Source organism: Oncorhynchus mykiss, chromosome 19 (genome assembly GCF_013265735.2).
Source record: "Oncorhynchus mykiss isolate Arlee chromosome 19, USDA_OmykA_1.1, whole genome shotgun sequence".
Lineage (NCBI taxonomy): Eukaryota > Metazoa > Chordata > Actinopteri > Salmoniformes > Salmonidae > Oncorhynchus > Oncorhynchus mykiss.
In genome coordinates, this window is record NC_048583.1 from 15,822,711 (window position 1) to 15,842,340 (window position 19,630).

A 19,630-nucleotide genomic window follows, 5' to 3' on the forward strand; every position below is an offset into this window, starting at 1 on the left:
GGCCTGCGTCTTGTGACCGTAGCGTACGTGTAGGTATGTACGGCAGGACCAAATCAGAGAGATAGGTAGGAGCAAGCCCATCTAATGCTGTACAACCCCCATCCGGGATTCTGCAGCCCATTTTGCATGACTGTGGAAGGATTCTTTGATTGTCAATCTCTCTCTCTCACACTAGCATAATTCCAATTAAATAAGTAGTGCAGGATATGGGGGGGTGTAATGGATGAAAACCAGTGTGGGGATGTGGACTACTTACTACAGGATGAAGATTCACTGATAGAAGGGGTCAGCAACCCAATCCTCATTGTGGTAGTTCTGAGTCGCTTTTTTGATTGGACTTCGAACACTGCTCTGCAGAGATGATCAACAAAACATCCACCCAGAGAACCAGGAGCATGTGCGTGCTGTTCGGTAGCAGCTTCTGCCACCTCCTCTATGGTTCCTGTATAATTGCGTATTGGAGGCGTGGGACTTGGTGTGGTGCTATTAACCGTCCCATCTGTTGACAAATTGTGAAATGTTTTCCCTGCTCTTCCAATAACACGCCTCACTGCAGCAGGTCTAACATCCGATTTGGACAAAAATAAAATTCTAACAATGAGTTGGGTGCAATCAATTAGCTGAATTTCTCAGAGATCACATTATATTTCAACAAAATAATGATTCCAGAATGCGCATTTTATCTGTTTCTAAATACAGAACAATCAGATGGTGGGTGTCATGGCTTGCAGAAATGACATGGAATGACCCGGAAGCAATATCTAAATGACATACGTCATATCATGTTGATTGACTATCTGTATGGAATATTATTACAGCTGTGGTAATTGGGTAACTGATAGGGGAATTATATGCTTAAAGGTAATGATTCAAATATTCCACCCTGAAACCATATAATTGTATGAAATTTATAAGAATCATAAATCTATAATCTGATGGTGTGTGTAGTTTTAGTCAGAATTAGAACAAGGACCTTTTGCTCCTTTTTAGTATGTAAGCAGGGTGCAAGTGGGAAACAAATGATAAGAGGAGCTATCGACAGACAAGTTGTACTACTGTGTTCCTTACAGGACATTCTGTCTCCACCCGTGGAGGGGAGAAACTGTTAGGCTTGCAGAATATTATGAAACATGTTGCAGATTAAAGAAAGAATGTATCTGTTTAGTGGAAAAACACTGACTGTCTGAGCAAGGCGTAGCTTAAGATTTGAACTTGTTTGTGTGTGTGTGTTAAAGACTGTTTGCATTTTTGATTTCAGAGCGCTCTCGTGAATAAACTGTACGAACATTTTGCATAAGCTGAGTCTTTGCCTAATTATTATTAAACACATGGTCTTACAAACCTCGGGGATTGGTCAAAGCTATTGATTGTTAGTTATTATCGTTGTGATTGAAAATTCTCCTGACAGTAACACACTGGAAAGATTCTTTTTTTTAAAGTATTGTGATGATTAAGTAAGCATTTCATTGGACGATGTACACCATGTGTATCCCGAATATCTGATTAATAAAACTGTAATAATAATAATAACACAGGGTCATATTCAATCTCTCTTCCCCCCTTCAACCAGTGCTATTCTTGTCATTTTCTTGTGTTACGTAAGCATTTCATTGGATGATGTATCTACCAGCTCTCACAGTCTCACATCAGAAGACGCTCATCCATTTGTCACATTTTTTAATGCCTTAACTTAACTCCGCATTTTTAAAGTTAGTGTTAAGTTCAGGCATTAACTCCAAATTCTTAAGGTTACACCCACCCGCCATAACGCCCTAGCAAAATCAAAACCTACTTGAAGGTAACAGAGCTCACCTGTAGCCCCTCGTGGCCGGTTTCCATCTCATCTCCCAATGTTCTCAAACATGGATGGACGTTGAGTACTGACTTGTATCATGGGTGACCTGGCTGAGTGTATACAGTAGGCCTACCATGTGTATCCCGTACATATGACCAGTGGCGATATTAGCATGTAAATCTTGGTGGGTCATAAAAAAAAAGTGGAATGCATGCCAGCAAAGCCACTACACAACACTGAACAATACATTAATTGCACTAGAACGGTGACAAACTGTGCCCTCAAACTGTTAGGACCTACAACAAACTTTGTCATCAAAGTCTGGCATTCTCTGGATTTATGGTGGGAACTCAAGGGGGGGAAAAAAACAGCCACTCCATTGAATAGCAGGCTGACGTTAGTGGTTTCTTTGCAATGCTTGCTGTTAGCCACTGATTCCTTCCAAACGACTCATTGTTGAATTTGCGATTTCCAACTTGTGTAATCTATGTACATTGTAATCTTTATGTACAATTTCTCTTCATATGACAAGGAATAAAAAGGATTTGCCAGTAGATTGTCGACTTGATGACAACTGATGATGACTGCTGGCTAAGACTTTGAAAGTAAGATGATCAGTCCAATCAAATCTGCTGTAGATAGAATGATATCAAATCATGTTATAGCTGTGGTCAATGACCTTGAGCATTCTTGGATGGGCACTTAAGGGGCAACATTTTTAGAGCTCTAACCTTAGTACGTCATCCCCAATTCTGTCTCATGAGTGACAGAAAACTGAGCCAATCAGGTGCAGCGCTCTCTATTTTCTGCTGGCTAGCTCCACCACAGAAAGCTCTGAGCTAGGCTGAAACACCTTCATTTTGGAGCTGCCTTACTCAAGAAAGCAAAAAGGAGACCATGTTAGTATGAGGCTTTAATGAACTCAATTATATTTTTTTTGTTTGCAAACTGATATGACACATATTAATACCAAAATAACATACATATATATATATTTTACCTAAAAGTGTGGTGCTCAAAACAGGTGTGGCTCTGCCCTGAATGACAGGTTGCCACTGCATAGGACTAATAAAACTTGATTAAGTATAACACAGGGTCATATTCAATCTCTCTTCCCCCCTTCAACCAGTGTTATTACGGTTGGAGTAAAGATTACAGGAGCTGATGGTAACAAATAATATAATGTAACATTTGTTCACGGAAAATCAACTATATATAAAATGCATCCAGTAGCTGGCAATTCTCATACTCTATAGTCTGTTTACAAACCCCAAAAATAAGGACAACAGAAAAAAACTTCCGCTGTTTCAGAAAACGTGATTTTTAATTTTCAACAATACACAGACATTACAGTAGACCATTCAATTACAGGTTATATTATAATAACTTTCCCCAACAAGAGCAAAAAATGACATGGTTAGATTAATCTCACTCTCATGCATGCATGTTTTGAATCGGCTGAAAGTTGATTGCATTCGATTAGGAACCGGGCTGCCTCACGGAGTGACCTAATTAAGCTAACATTTTTACATTTAGAATGAAAGTGTTTTTAGGTATGATGTACACTGAACAAAAAATATAAACACAACATGTAAAGTGTCGGTCCCATGTTTCATGAGCTGAAATAAATGATCCCAGAAATGTTCCATATGCACACAAAGCTTATTTCTCTCACATGTTGTGCAGAAATGTGTTTACATCCCTGTTAGTGAGCATTTTAGCCTTTGTCAAGATGATCCATCCACCTGACAGATGTGACATATCAACAAGCTGATTAAACAGCATGATCATTACACAAGTGCACCTTGTGCAGGGGACAATAAGAGGCCACTAGAATGTGCAGCTTTGTCACAACACAATGCCACAGATGTCTCAAGTTGAGGGAGTGTGCAATTCATGATGGCTGCAGGAATGTCCACCAGAGCTGTTGCCAGAGAATCCAATGTTAATTTCTCTACAATGTCATTCAAACTGGTGAACTGTTACATCAACATCTTTGAAATTGTTGCATGTTGCGTTTATATATTTGTTCAGTATAGTTTGTTGATTAAGAGGACATAAGTATGTTAAAAATTACCAACCAAGCATATCCAAAATGTTTATTGTTAATGAAATGATTGTAAAAATAATACAGGATATGAGTAAAGTAAGCAATTTATCATAGGAGTAATGGGGTACCCTACAGCTGTACTCTAATCAGGGGCGTGGTCACGTTAAGCCCTGCCTCGCTGTGTGTATCTTTGTGAATGCGGAATTTGTCTGCTGTAGCGCCAATGAGAATGAGAAGAAAATATGGGCAAAGACGACGAGGTGTCAATGTGAAGAAAGAAGGGGCTTTGCAAGGGAACGTACCCTTGCCGCATTCAGACCATATTTAAGCAATAAGGTGCGAGGAGGTGTGGTATATGGCCAATAAACCACGGCTAACGGCTGTTCTTAGCACAACGCAACGCGGAGTGCCTGGATACAGCCCTTAGCTGTGGTGTATTGGCCATATGCAACACACCCCGAGGTGCCTTATTGCTATTATAAACGGGTTACCAACGTAATTAGAGCAGTACAAATAAATTATATCCGTGGTATATCACGGCTTTCAGTTAATCAGCATTCAGGGCTCGAACTACCCAGTTTATAATGCAAATTAGAGCCCTGAATGTGTAATGTAATAAGCAATAACGTAATACAAATTACAGCGCGCATATCTTGAAATATAATACCCGTTTTCATTTAGCCACACCCTTTGAGCTATGACGCACACCAATAAGATCCGTTCTCTTCAGTGTAAACGGAAGTGAACATTGACCAAGAACCACTTTAGCGTTTTTAATTGTTGTTATTTAGACGTTTATTGACATATTGAACCAAAACAATTACTCATAACAGCATCACATACTTACCCCAGGTAGCGTTTAATTTGCGTTGGAGACTGGACTTTGTTAATCGATATCTAGGTAAAGCTAGCTAACAATGGCTAACTGTATGGTTTTTCACACTCAAATAGCCTCCATCATGGAGGTACTAGCGAATGCAGCCGTGGCAGAGATCTGTAAACTCGTAGACGACGACTATGCAGTGTTTCGTTTGGAAATGTCTCAAAGCCAGAAAGAAAACAGGGGATTGCGGAGGAAGCTACAGCTATTCGAACTGAAGGTGGCACGGGAGCGCGCAGAGCGCGTCCTTGCCAGTCGTCCCAGTAGTGTCAAGATCCTCGACCGATACAAAGGAATCGCAAGAGGTACATTTTGCAGAAGGCCGAGGGTGCGTGACATGTGGTCCTGTTCGCCTCTGCGCATGTGTGACTTTAGATGTTTAACCACATTATGGTTAACCTGAATTGGGTCTTGGTCGGTTTTTGATACCTTGCTAAACTTATTCCCCTGATTACTTAGCCTGCACAAAGACACAATATCATAATTTCTAACCATATTTTTTATTTACTGCATTTCCTATTATTTATTAATTAAAACAATGTGACACATGGAACATAATCAAGCAATCTATAAATATTATATCAAGAACTTATGGAAAGGGTTAGCCTACATCCTTGCCAATTCTAGACAGTGGCAAAATTGTATTGGTGAACAATATAGCGTTGAGCATTGACAGTAGCTAACCTAACCACCTCTTTTCTCCCAATCACTCTCTCAGGTGAAGGACATCTCACTGGAGGCCACAGGAGCTTCGTGAAACCAGCGGGACACAATACATGGAGAGATGACCAACCAATAACTATTGATGAGGGAAGTGGAACCTCAACCCAGCGCGTTATAGTGATAGAGGTTTGTGTAATAGTGTTGCATAAAAAAACTAGTCACTTTGTAAATAAAATCTGGCCTGTTTATTTCAGAAAGGCTCCCCTCAGCTATTCACTTGCTTACATGTAAATCCTAATTTGTTTGCCATATTGGAGCTTGTCGCGACTTCACTACGACATTGTTATCCAATTCTACTAATTTCTATTCATTCTACTCCAGTAATAACCTCTCTTCTTGTGCCAGTCTGCAGAAGCTGCAGGTCCAGGAGGATTGTCTCTGGTGAAACAAGAGAGGACTGAAGAAGAGGACCCACGACACAGCAGAAGCACCCCTACTGGTGTAACGTCTGGAGTGGCGTCCCCTGTAGCCACGGAAGACCTATCCACCGCTGCTGCGACCCAGCCCAGGACACGATGCAGCATCACGGAGGTCAGTGGAACGCTGAACGCCGTTCTCAAGTCAGACACAGATACTTCAACTGTAACACAAAGGCTTTTACAAGACGGATCATCTGACCACAGGTCAGACGCAGAGGGACTGGGGCCGGGGAGACTGGGCTGTACTGCTGCTACCGGCTCAGAGTATTTACTTTACGGTAATCGAAGCCCAAGGATGGTTCATTCCCATCGGGACTCCGGTGACACGTTAGAGACTGGCAATGATCCGTCTTGTTCTTACACTACAGAGATGGACCCTGGCAACATGCCCTTGGGTTTAGAGGCACAGACTGCTCTGTCTAGAGGGGACTGGAACCGGTACAGTAGTAGTGTATACTCTGAAGGGTGCCTAGATATGAAAGGGGAGGTTAAAGTGGTAGATGATGGGACTGTGAAAGTGGAGGCCGACGCTCCTCCCACATGGAATGCAGATAGTCACCTAGGAGACAGACAATCACAGGGCAGAGATTTTTTAGATTACAGCGAAAACTTAGAGACAAATCCAAATGTCACAACCAACTCCCCTTTACACACGCTCAAAGATCGCGACCCAGCGTCCATGTCATTGGGGCCTTCTGATTCACATGGCCATGTCCTTTTCGATCAGGTATTGAACTCAAACGACAGGGCTAGAGGCCAGGTTCAGGAAGGGGGAGCCACATCTGGCAGTAGTAAAGAGAAACGATTCTTCTGCATGTTCTGTAACAAAGGCTTCAGCTGCCCCCAGAAGGTGGAGATCCACCAGAGGGTCCACACAGGGGTGAAACCCTTCAGCTGTACCCAGTGTCACATGCGCTTCGCCCAGGCTGGTGACCTGAAGAGGCACCATAGGGTCCACACAGGGGTAAAACCTTTCAGCTGTACCCAGTGTCACATGCGTTTTGCCCAGGCTGGTGACCTGAAGAGGCACCAGAGGGTCCACACAGGGGAGAAACCGTTCGGCTGTCACCTGTGCCATGCTAGTTTCTCCCACTCATCCAGCCTGAAGAGGCACCAAAGGGTCCACACAGGGGAGAAGCATACAGCTGCCCCCAGGTCGAGAAGAGGTTCTCCCACCAGCACCAGCTGAAGATGCACCTGAAGGTCCACACGGGAGAGAGGCCATTCGCCTGTACGCACTGCAGGAAGAGGTTCTCAGAGAGCCCATTCAATGCGTGGGTGGTTTGAATAAAAAAAAAATTACATTTGGGGGGGGGCATTGAAATCACTAAAACCAAATGGGAACTGTGTAGGAATGATAATGGAGCTAAATTTATGGTCTCCTCACTCATGTCCAGCTTGCTAACAGGCATCGAAATGAAATCTAGACCGTTTTTGAGCATCAATTTATTTATTTTTAAAAGGGGAAAAATGGCAAATTTCTAAAAAGTCCTGACTCATTGTTTGACTGTCTGTCAAAGGGAGAGAGAGCTAGAGCCAGAGCTACATCACCATAGCTACTGATGCATGCATGTTATTGAAATGTGATTAATGCTCACTGTCCAATTTTTCATTGGGGTAGATCAAATGTGTTATTATTACATGTATTATAAGCCTACATTTACAAAATCGGTAGACCAATGACAATCATTTACAAAATGATGCAGGGGATTTTGTTTGTAAGCCAGGGCCAAATTGCCTTCCTCAGGCGAGAAAGATAATGTGGTAATGCAGGCTAATTTTATGCAATGGAAAAGCATTCTAATAGCCGTGCATCAAATAACCTACTCCTTGAAAGTCATGTATTGATTATACACTGAGTTTACAAAACATTGGAGACACCTGCTCTTTCCATGACATAGACTGACCAGATGAAAGCTATGATCCCTTATTGATGTTACTTGTTAAATACACTTCAATCAGTGTCGATGAAGGGGAGGAGAAGGATTTTTAAGCCTTGAGACATGGATTGTGTGTGTGCCATTCAGAGGGTGAATGGGCAATACAAACAATGTAGATGCCTTTGAATGGGGTTTGGTAGTAGGTGCCATTAGCAGCAGTTTGGGTCAAGAACTGCAACACTGCTAGGATTTTCACTCTCAACAGTTTCTCGTGCGCATCAAGAAGCATTGGAGTCAACATGGGCCAGCATCCCAGTGGAACGCTTTCGACACCTTATAGAGTCCATGCTCTGACGAATTGAGGCTGTTCTGAGGGCAAAAGGTGGGGGTGCAACTCAATGTTAGGAAGGTTTTCTTAATAGTGTACAGTATATAGCATACTTGATGAATGATGATCACTGCAATCAACAGCTGCAGAGTTGCTCATTGGATTACCCCATATCATGAAATAGGCTATGTGAAAGTATATAAAGACAAAAGGCGAACACATGGAATTATTTTTATTTGGATGGATGGTTGGCATTACAAAGGTAAGCAGATATTTTCTTATCTAAAATGTGGGTGAAACTTTTCTTCTGTATACATTTGTCAAGCTCGTTATGTGTTGTTTCGCGCACAGGACCCTCGTCTGAATGGGCTTGTGCTTGGTAAAAACCTTAGACTATTTACGCAATAAGACCTGGGGTGTGGTATATGGCCAATATACCACGGCTAAGGGCTGTTCTCTGCACGACGCAACGCTGAGTGCCTGGACACAGCCCTTAGCCGTGGTATATTGGCCATATACCACAAATCCCGAGGTGCCTTATTGCTATTATAAACTGGTCACCAACGTAATTAGAGCAGTAAAAATAAATGTTTTGTCATACCCGTGTTATACGGTCTAATATACCACAGCTGTCAGCCAAATCAGCATTCAGGGCTCGAACCACCCAGTTTATAATGCACAATATATTCCAACAAAATACACCAACGACATCAGTTAGGAGATAAAGGTTGTGAGCACAGTGTTTCTGATTAGATCAACAATTATATTCTAATGTACAGTGCCTTCGGAAAGTATTCAGACCCCTTGACTTTTTCCACATTTTGTTACTTCAGCCTTATTCTAAAATGGATTAAGTAAAAAACACTCTTCTGCAATATACACACAAAACCCCATAATGACAAAGCAAACACAGCTAATTATATGTATTAAAAAAAAAATATATATACATAAGTATTCAGATCCTTTGCTATGAGACTCAAAATTGAGCTCAGGTGCATCCTGTTTCCATTGATCATCCTTGAGATGTTTCTACAACAGGATTGCACCTGTGGTAAATTCAATTGATTGGACATGATTAGGATAGGCACACAACTGTCTATATCAGGTCCCACAGTTGACAGTGCATGTCAGAGCAAAAACCAAGCCATGAGGTCGAAGGAATTGTCCGTAGAGCCCAGAGACATTGTGTCGAGGCACAGATCTGGGGAAGGGTACCAAAACATTTCTGCAGCATTGAAGGTCCCAAGAACACAGCGGCCTCCATAATTCTTAAATGGAAGGAGTTTGGAACCACCAAGACTCTTCCTAGAGCTGGCCGCCCGGCCAAACTGAGCAATCGAGGGAGAAGGGCCTTGGTCAGGAAGGTGACCATAACCCGATGGTCACTCTGACAGAGCTCTAGAGTTCCTCTGTTGAGATGGGAGAACCTTCCAGAAGGAAAACCATCTCTGCAGCACTCCACCAATCAAGCCTTTATGGTAGAGTGGCCAGACAGAAGCCACTCCTCAGTAAAAGCCTGCTTTGAGTTTGCCAAAAGACACCTAAAGACTCTCGGACCATGAGAAAAAAGATTCTCTGGTCTGATGAAACCAAGATTGAACTCTTTGGCCTGAATGCCAAGCGTCACACCTGGAGGAAACTTGGCACCATCCCTACGGTGAAGCATGGTGGTGGCAGAATCATGCTGTGCGGATGGTTTTTAGCAGCGGAGACTGGGAGACTAGTCAGTATCGAGGCAAAGATGAACGGAGCAAAGTACAGAGAGATCCTTGATGAAAACCTGCTCCAGAGTGCTCAGGACCTCAGACTGGGGTGAAGGTTCACCTTCCAATAGGACAACAACCCTAAGCACACAGCCAAGACAACGCATGAGTGGCTTCGGGTCAAGTCTCTGAATGTCCTTGAGCGGCCCAGCCAGAGCCCGGACTTGAACCCAATCGAACATCTCTGGAGAGACCTGAAAATAGCTGTGCAGCAAAGCTCCCCATCCAACCTGACAGTTCTTGAGAGGATCTGCAGAGAAGAATGGGAGAAACTCCCCAAATGGCTGCAATCGCTGCCAAAGGTGCTTAAACAATGTACTGAGTAAAGGGTCTGCATATTTATGTAAATGTGCTAAGTTTTACATTTTTTATAAATGTTCAAAAATATTTCATCCATTTTAGAATAAGGCTGTAACTTAACAAAATGTGGAAAAAGTCAAGGGGTCTGAATAAGTTCCGAATGCACTGTATTTGTGTGGCTATGATGTAATCTTTAGAGCACAGCATTTTCTGCTTGGTTTCCCGAAAAATGCATTGAAAGAAATTGAATAGGCTACTACCGAGGTCTGATGATGCTTCTAACAATATAGTAAAAGGCGTGTTGTGTTGGGTGATGTGCTAAAGTCTGATGTAGGCTATTTTGAACACTACCGGTGTGTTTGAGTTGTCCCCTCTCAGAAAAGGTAAAATTGCAACCCACAGCCCAAATTTATCACGTAAAAGTTATGGCATTTCTCAATCGTTTGGGCTTCCTGAATTTAGTATGTTTGCTGATAACGTTTATTATTATCGTAGATTTGCTTTTATTCTACAAAGCTCTATCTTAAGTTCGCTTAACCTGGTAACGTAACTCTTGCTCTACCTCTGCCTCTCGCTCTCTGAATGAGAAAGGTGTACACTTTGACAGTCCAACAATGAGTCAGAAAGGTTTAAGGTTAAGACACATTTTCTAAATGTGCTGTTATTCCCTTTTAAGAGTAGCCCCCCGACCTCTGGGAAGACTGAATGCGGCCTGTGGGGCAAAATGAGTTTGACTATAGGCTATATGATGTTCACAAAATGCCTATTTCATTACTTAATTTTATCCCAATACACTTTTAATGAGAAAATGTATGCAGTTTATCAAGTTCATGATGATTTTTTTGTTGAGGTATGTGTGGTTTTCATATGGTGTATTTAACATTTGTTTATGTTTAATAAACACAAAATGAGACTTTTCATTCTAAGACTAATTGAGACTTTTTAGTATACATCACATCAAGGCTCGTGTCCACAAAGCATATCAGAAAAGGTCCTAGGAATCCTGAGAGAAAAAAACTCCCAGCTCAGAGTAGGTTTTAGGATGATGTTAAGACACTGCTAAGACAAACTCTGAGCCAGGAGTAAAATCAACTCATAAAAGTTTATATCAGGTGATAATCAAGACAGTTTGAGATACCGCAAAGGGAAGACAGTGACGACGACGCTCATTGAAATTGTTGCAAATGAAGGGTGATAATTGCGATCGCCCGCTATGAACTCTATAGCACGCTTCAGACAACCACAGTGAATGTGACAGTACATCAAATGTTGCGATGGTAAAACGTTTGATAAAATTTTCACCTGACACGATCACTTTGCCTTCTCTTAATTATCACCTAATATGTTGGCATGCATAACCTTTTCATTTTTATCATATTCTTGTTGTTGACAACATTACCATTATATCAACACACTCGTCACTCCTGTTTGACAATTGTAAATTGCTTTGGCACATTTGGAATCAAGTCACTTTCCGATAATGTTGTATACAATGTTGCCTACAACATCTATTTGAATTAAACACAATCAAATTTAACATAAGCCAATGTCCAATTTAGACATGTTTTTAACAATGTGTTATTGCGCTCCAAAGGGATAACTTGAAATAACAATGTAGGTAATTAAATAATCAAAAGAAAAACAGGTTTATTTATTATGTGAAATATGCCTAATTTGAAGTCATTGTCAAAGGTGCAAGGAATACTGTTGCATGTAGGTCTAGATTATTTATGGACTGATCACATGGCAGTATCAAAACATTATTTCAACAACTCCAAAGTAATTGCATGTGGCGTGGCGCAGGAACCACTGACTCGCTGCATTGTTCTATTTCCAAGACACCTGCTGGTAACTCTTAACTGGTTAGGACAGCTCAAGAGGTCTCCTAAATATCTGTCAACTAGGTGTGACTCTTATGACTAAAGATGCTTCATGCATAGCTTTTATTTTTGACCCATTAGAGTAGGAGTAAACTCCCACTGGGCACAGAAGTCTATTCCATGTTGGTTCAAACGTGGAAACAACGTTGATTCAACTAGTGTGCCCAGTGGGATGTCTCTATTCTCAACCTATTCTGCATACACCTAACAGCACTTTATTACCAATCACTTAATTATAAATACATGTACATAGTGTAAAGTAATCAAATCAACTAACATGTTTGCAATGTCTCATTTCCCAATCAGAAAATGCTCCATAGCATAACCCTACAGCAGAGTGCTCATTTAGATTTCTTAATCCAAGATTCTCTCACTCTTTATCTCTTACAGTCAGTAGACATAGAAAATGGGAAGCCTGGTCTGCTGCTGGTCAAAGAGGAGACAATAGAAGATGGACCAGAGAGCACTGACCTGCGGAGTGGATTAAAGATGGGGGAGCAAGGTAAGGGAGAATTACATATAGCCTACATACAGTAATAGATCTTCAATGGGAATAGTGATGCACCTGGCTATAGTTTTGGTCTTCATTCATAAAATTCAATCAATGCAACTTATGTTGCCACAAAAACTCACATTATAATGTATGAACTTGACCAGGTAATTGACAAAAAAACAACTGTAGAGTTTTCTCTGCCATGTTTGTAATGTCTATTTTGTAACTTCTTCATGCAGGTGGTTGGCTGGAGGCTAACAGAGGAGACTGGGCAGCCATCTTTGATTCCTAGACCCAGACTGATGCAGTGAAGTGCCCAGGGGACAACATCACTGAGAAGGCAATGGACCAGAGGTGACATAGTGGAGGTCAGTGGATGGGACAAAGTCCTGGGGGACGAGGCGTAGATTTGGTCGACGGGGAGGTGTCCGTATGCAGGGGGAGAGAACGGACACTGACTCGACTAGCGATGCTCCGTCCTGCTCCTATAGTTGTGATTCAGAGTGACTGATGGCGCCTCAGGTTAACCCCCCCAACAGGTGCTGTCTTCAGCCTGCCTTCTATAGGATATATCAACTGGAACATGGACCCTGCGACAACACAGACACTCCCTGGCCTTCGTCCCCATCACACCCTCCTTATGTTAAACCAGACCTCAGAAAATATTGGTGTCTCAACACTAAATGGCTGCACAAGCTCATTGACAAATGAGAGTAGTAGAGATGGAATCAGTAACGTTGGAAGCGTCAAAGTGAAGCGCTTCAGTTTTCCCAAACAGATCGAGATCTACCAGAGGATGCACACGGTGGAGAAACTCTTCGGCTGCTATTTGTGACGGGCCAGTTTCTCCCACCCGTCCAACCTGAAGAGGCACCAGAGGGTCCACACAGGAGAAACCCTACAGCTGCCCCCAAAGTGAAAAGAGGTTCTGAGAAAGGAGCTACCTCAGGATACACCAACAGAAAATGCACACGGCCCATGTATAGAGTATAGTGACATGTAATGTAGTACTTGTTAGTTTGTTGTTAATTCTGTTGATTTTGGCTGTACAGGGAACTTCAACTGGATGAAGTGAACTGAGGAAATAATTAGTATGAGGCAGAGTAGATATGGTGATGGTTGGTTTGGTGGTGCCTGTAAAAATGCGGATATGTTGAAACTAGTGTCAGTGCTGGAAAAAGTACCCAAAGGTCATACTTTAGTAAAAGTAAAGATACCTTAATAGAAAATGACTCAAGTAAAAGTCACCCAGTAAAATACTACTTGAGTAAAAGTATAAAGGTATTTGGTTTTAAATACACTTAAGTATCAAAAGTAAATGTACAGGGCCTCCTGAGTGGCGCAACGACCTAAGGCACTGCATCGCCGTGCTAGAGGCGTCACTACAAACCCGGGTTCGAACCCAGGCTGTATCACCACCGGCCGTGATCGGGAGTCCCATAGGGCGGTGCATAATTGGCCCAGCGGGTCATGTTTCAGAGGACGCATGACTGGACCTTCGTCTCCCAAGCCTGTTGGGAGTTGCAGCAATGAGACAAGATCCAAATTGTGCATTTATGCTTAGTGTGTCCACAAGATCAGAGGTAGTAGGGATGACCAGGGATGTTCTCTTGATAAGTGCGTGAGGAACATTTTCCTGTCCTGCTAATCATTCAAAATGTAATGAGTACTTTTGGGTGTCAGGGAAAATATATGGAGTAAAAAGTACATTATTTTCTTGAGGAACGTAGTGAAGTAAAAGTTGTCCAAAATATGAATAGTATAAATGCCCCAAAAAACGACTTCAAATACTTTAAAGTATTTTTACTTAAGTACTTTAGACCACTGACTGGTGTTTTATAGTGAGATAAGGATAGTGCCTTAATTCATGTTTACTTGACATGAAGTAGTGAAGATGTGTGTAATGTTGACCCTTTTCCAAAGTATTCTAAAATTCATTGTATCAAAGCTAGGGTACCAGATTTACAGAAAAGTTATTATTTTTGACACGTATAGTTTTGTGAAATAAAAGTACTGTACTTCAAAGTCCCTTATGTGAGTGTATGACCCTTTTGTTGAAATTAAATACAAAATTGACTTTTTTGGGGGCTGGATAATTTGTTTCCCTTATCTCAGTCAGCTCCTAGTGTCCAGGGACTTTAATGCAGGGAAACTTAAATCCGTTTTACCTCATTTCTATCAGCATATTAAATGTACAACTAGAGGGAAAACAACTCTAGACCACCTTTACCCCACACACAGAGATGCGTACAAAGCTCTCCCTCACCCTCCATTTGGCAAATCTAAACATAATTATTTCCTCCTGATTCCTGCTTACAAGCAAAAATTAAAGCAGGAAGCACCAGTGACTCGACCATTAAAAAAAGTTGTCAGATAAAGCAGATTCTAAGCTACTGGACTGTTTTGCTAGCACAGATTAGAATATGTTCAAGGATTCTTCCGATAGACTTGACGACTACGCCACATCAGTCACTGGCTTCATCAATAAGTGCATCGATGATAACATCCCCACAGTGACCGTACATACCCCAACCAGAAACCATGGATTACAGGCAACATCTGCACTGAGCTAAAGGAGCGGGAATCTAATCCGGAAGTTTATAAGAAATCCTGATATGCCCTCTGACAAACCATCAAACAGGCAAAGCGTCTATACAGGACTAAGATTGAATCATACTACGGATGTGGCAGGACTTGCAAACTACAAAGAGAAGCACAGTCGAGAGCTGCCCAGTGACACAAGCCAACCAGACGAGCTAAAGTACTTCTATGCTCGATAAGAGGCAAGTAACACTGAAACATGCATGAGAGCATCAGCTGTTCCAGACGACTGTGTGATCACAGTCTGCCGAGGATTCAACAGTGGTCTGATCACCAACAACTACAAAACAGCATATAGGGACGAGGTCAGAGACCTAGCCGTGTGGTGCCTGGATAACAACCTCTCCCTTAGCGTGATCAAGACAAAGAAGATGATTATTGTTAACTACAGGAAAGGGAGGACTGAGCACGCCCCCGTTCTCATCGACTGGGCTGTAGTGGAGCAGGTTGAGAGCTTCAAGTTCCTTGGTGTCCACATCACCAACAAACTAACATGGTCCAAGCACACCAAGACCTTGCTTTGTGCATGGGGGCATTGTCATGCTGAAACAAGAACAGGCCTTCCCCAAACTGTTGCCACAAAGTTTGAAACAGAGAATCGTCTAGAATGTCATTGTATGCTGTAGCGTTAAGAATTCCCTTCACTGGAACTAAGGGGCCTAGCCCGAACCATGAAAAAGCCCTAGACCATTACCGGTACCGAGTCAATGTGCGGGGGTACAGGTTAGTAGAGGTAATTTGTACATGTCGGTAGGGGTAAAGCGACTATGCATAGATAACAAATGTAAATAGTCCAGGTGGCCATTTGATTAATTGTTCAGCAGTCTTATGGCTTGGGGGTAGAAGCTGTTAAGGAGCCTTATGTAGTGTATTTACTGAACAAAAATAGAAAATGCAAGAATTTCAACAATTTTACTGAGTTACAGTTCATAAGGAAATTTAAATAAATAAATGAGGCCCTCATCTATGGATTTCACATGACTGGGCAGGGGCGCAGCCATGGGTGGGCCTGGGACGTTATAGGCCCACCCACTTGGAAGCCAGTAGTGATGGGTCGTTCACGAACGAGTCAGCTCTAAGAGCCGGATCTTGTAGGTGAACGTTGGGAGCCGTCTCGCATATCAGAAGAGCCTAATGTATTTATAAAAAAAAGATATGAATAATCTAAATAATTAAATTAATAACTAATTCAAAGAACAAAATAATAAATAAAATAATATAGGCCTAAATGCTTAAGCGCACACAGGTTCGTTTTGACTGTCTGCTCAGACTAACAGCCTCACCTGTTGTTCCTGTCAATCAATGAACCAATGAACCAAAGATGCGTGAGGGAGGGCCAAGACAACTCACTCACAGTCACACACTTAGCAGCCGAGGAGAGAGAGGAAGGACAGCTGTGAAAACAACAGCTGGAAAATGAGTCGGAAGCATAGTAGCATTTGGATGCATTTTAATAATGTAGACCATGTTAGAGCACAATGTTGAATTTGCCAAAACAAAATCTCATATAAAGCCAGTTCTACGCACAACCTACACCGGCAAATGCGAACTGTGTACCCAACTGTGAAGCTAGCTGTAGTGGAGCTTCGAGAACTGTACTAGAGCACAAATGCATCAGTGCGGGAAAGAGTCCAAAAGCTACTGCAGTTTGCCTTACCACTGACTGCTGAACATCAGGGGTAACCACTTATATTACATGTCGGTTACATGTCACTTCATTTAAGATTTCTCGATGTCTAGCTGTCTAGCTGTCTTCTGGACTGCTTTGAGTTCAGTGACAGACACACCTCAGAGAACTTGGCAGAGGAACTGTTGAGAGTGGCCAGAGAATGGCAAGTAGATGGAAAAGTGGTCTGTTGTGTTAGCGACAATGCAGCTAACATAACCAAAGCCATGAAAATGTTTAAAAGTACCTATCATCCATGTCTTGCCCACACAATCAACATGATTGTAAGAGATGGTCTGAAGGTGACAAAGCCCACTGTGGACAAAGTGAAAGCAGCTGTGGAATACTTCCACAGGAGCACAGCAGGTGCTGAAAAACTAAAGTCTACACAACACCAGATGAGCTGAGGCCTAAACAAGACTGCACTACAAAGTGTAATTTAAAATGTTATATGTTGAAGCGGTTTCTTGAGTCAAAGGATGCCATCATCTCTACCCTGGCCATTGTCAATGCACCTGTTGATGCTCTGACCTAAGAGAAATGGGAGGTGGTGGAGGAGGTGTGCAGAGTCCTGGAACCCTTTGAGCAGGTCACTGTGGAGATCAGTGGAGAGAGGTATGGTAAGCAGTTATTATTACATAATTATTTAATCCCGTATTATATATGTATATGAGCAGTGGATGAGAATGTAGTGTCAGTACACAAAACATGAACCTAAACTAATAAGTTACTGTTCTCTCTTTTCAACTATGTGACAGCCTCAAAAATGATACTCCTGTGTAAGGGTCTGCAGCGAATCACAGCCAGCCACCAGAGAGAAGCAAATGTAACCACAGGACATGTGACAGAGTTGATGGATACCCTGTGTTCATCAATGGACAGAAAGTTCCACAGAATGGAATATAATCACGTGCTATCAGAAACCGCTGCACTTGACCCCAGTTTAAGAAGTTAGCCTTCAGTTATACAAGAGCAATTGATGAGGCTCTTCAAAAAATAGCCTCAGCAGCAGGGAGGGACAGCCCCAGCAGTCAGTTGGCTCAGGCTCCAGGGCAACAGGAAGAAGAGGGAGCAGAAGCACCAGCAGTAGTGCCACAAACGTCTGCTGTTTGACGAGAGAGCAACTGGGGACGCAGCATGAAGGAATCCCTTAGCAGATGCCATAATGGAGGTCCAATCCTATTTGGAGGAGCCCCTCTCTCATAAAAGCAAAACCTTCTCCAGATCCTTCAGGTTTCGGGGCTGTCGCTGGGCAATACGGACTTTCAGCTCCCTCCAAAGATTTTCTATTGGGCTCAGGTCTGGAGACTGGCTAGGCCACTCCGGGACCTTGAGAGCTTCTTACGGAGCCACTCCTTAGTTGCCCTGGCTGTGTGTTTCGGGTCATTGTCATGCTGGAAGACCCAGCCACAACCCATCTTCAATGCTCTTACTGAGGGAAGGAGGTTGTTGGCCAAGATCTTGCGATACATGGCCCCATCCATCCTCTCCTCAATACGGTGCAGTCGTCCTGTCCCCTTTGCAGGAAAGCATCCCCAAAGAATGATGTTTCCACCTCCATGCTTCATGGTTTGGATGGTGTTCTTGGGGTTGTACTCATCCTTCTTCTTCCTCCAAACACAGCGAGTGGAGTTTAGACAAAAATAGAGCTTTTTGGTCTAATCAGACCACATGACCTTCTCCCATTCCTCCTCTGGATCATCCAGATGGTCATTGGCAAACTTCAGACGGGCCTGGACATGCGCTGGCTTGAGCAGGGGGACCTTGCGTGTGCTGCAGGATTTTAATCCATGACGGCGTAGTGTGTTACTAATGGTTTTCTTTGAGACTGGGGTCCCAGCTCTCTTCAGGTCATTGACCAGGTCCTGCCGTGTAGTTCTGAGCTGACCCCTCACCTTCCTCATGATCATTGATGCCCCACGAGGTGAGACCTTGCATGGAGCCCCAGACCGAGGTTGATTGACCGTCATCTTGAACTTCTTCCATTTTCTAATAATTGCGCCAACAGTTGTTGCCTTTTCACCAAGCTGCTTGCCTATTGTCCTGTAGCCCATCCCAGCCTTGTGCAGGTCTACAATTGAACCCTGATGTCCTTACACAGCTCTCTGGTCTTGGCCATTGTGGAGAGGTTGGCGTCTGTTTGATTGAGTGTGTGGACAGGTGTCTTTTATACAGGTAACGAGTTCAAACAGGTGCAGTTAATACAGGTAATGAGTGGAGAACAGGAGGGCTTCTTAAAGAAAAACTAACAGGTCTGTGAGAGCCGGAATTCTTACTGGTTGGTAGGTGATCAAATACTTATGTCATGCAATAAAATGCTAATTAATTACTTAAAAATCATACAATGTGATTTTCTGAATATTTGTTTTAGATTCCGTCTCTCACAGTTGAAGTGTACCTATGATAAAAATTACAGACCTCTACATGCTTTGTAAGTAGGAAAACCTGAAAAATCGGCAGTGTATCGAATACTTGTTCTCCCCACTGTATATATATTTTTTAAAGAGCCGTTTGGGAGCCAAAAGAGCGGTCTCTTTTTGGTGAGCTGAGCCGAATGAGCCGGCTCACTGGAAAGAGCTGGAATGCCCATCACTAGAAGCCAGGCCCATCCACTGGGGAGCCAGACCCAGCCAACCCAAAAAAGGGCTTTATTACAGACAGAAATACTTCTCAGTTTCATCAGCTGTCCGGGTGGCTGGTCTCAGACGATCCCGCAGGTGAAGAAGCCGGATGTGGAGGTTCTGGGCTGGCGTGGTTACACGTGGTTTGCGGTTGTGATGCCGGTTAGACGTACTGCCATACTCTCTAAAACGACGTTGGAGGCGGCTTATGGTAGATAAATTAACATTAAA

The 19,630-nt window shown here is 42.7% G+C and overlaps 3 protein-coding genes across 8 annotated transcripts in view; 2 read left to right on the top strand and 1 right to left on the bottom strand.

The window, feature by feature from the left end:
- Positions 1-19,630, bottom strand: part of LOC110498461 (zinc finger and SCAN domain-containing protein 2) — a 771,911-nt gene that overhangs the window by 153,554 nt on the left and 598,727 nt on the right. The gene's annotated exons all lie outside the window — the stretch shown is intronic.
- Positions 1-19,630, top strand: part of LOC110498515 (zinc finger protein 3-like) — an 88,465-nt gene that overhangs the window by 23,432 nt on the left and 45,403 nt on the right. The gene's annotated exons all lie outside the window — the stretch shown is intronic.
- LOC118941335 (myoneurin-like) lies at positions 4,519-13,773 on the top strand. Of its 2 annotated transcripts, XM_036953773.1 has the most exons (5): positions 4,520-5,030; positions 5,444-5,574; positions 5,794-5,979; positions 12,409-12,520; positions 12,751-13,773. In XM_036953773.1, exons 1-5 carry the CDS (start codon positions 4,763-4,765, stop codon positions 12,801-12,803), a joined length of 750 nt encoding a protein of 249 aa, XP_036809668.1. In that variant the 5' UTR covers positions 4,520-4,762; the 3' UTR covers positions 12,804-13,773. The 2 variants fall into 2 exon arrangements, with proteins under 2 accessions (XP_036809667.1, XP_036809668.1); XM_036953772.1 differs by lacking the exons at positions 12,409-12,520; positions 12,751-13,773 and having other exon boundaries at positions 4,519-5,030; positions 5,794-7,839.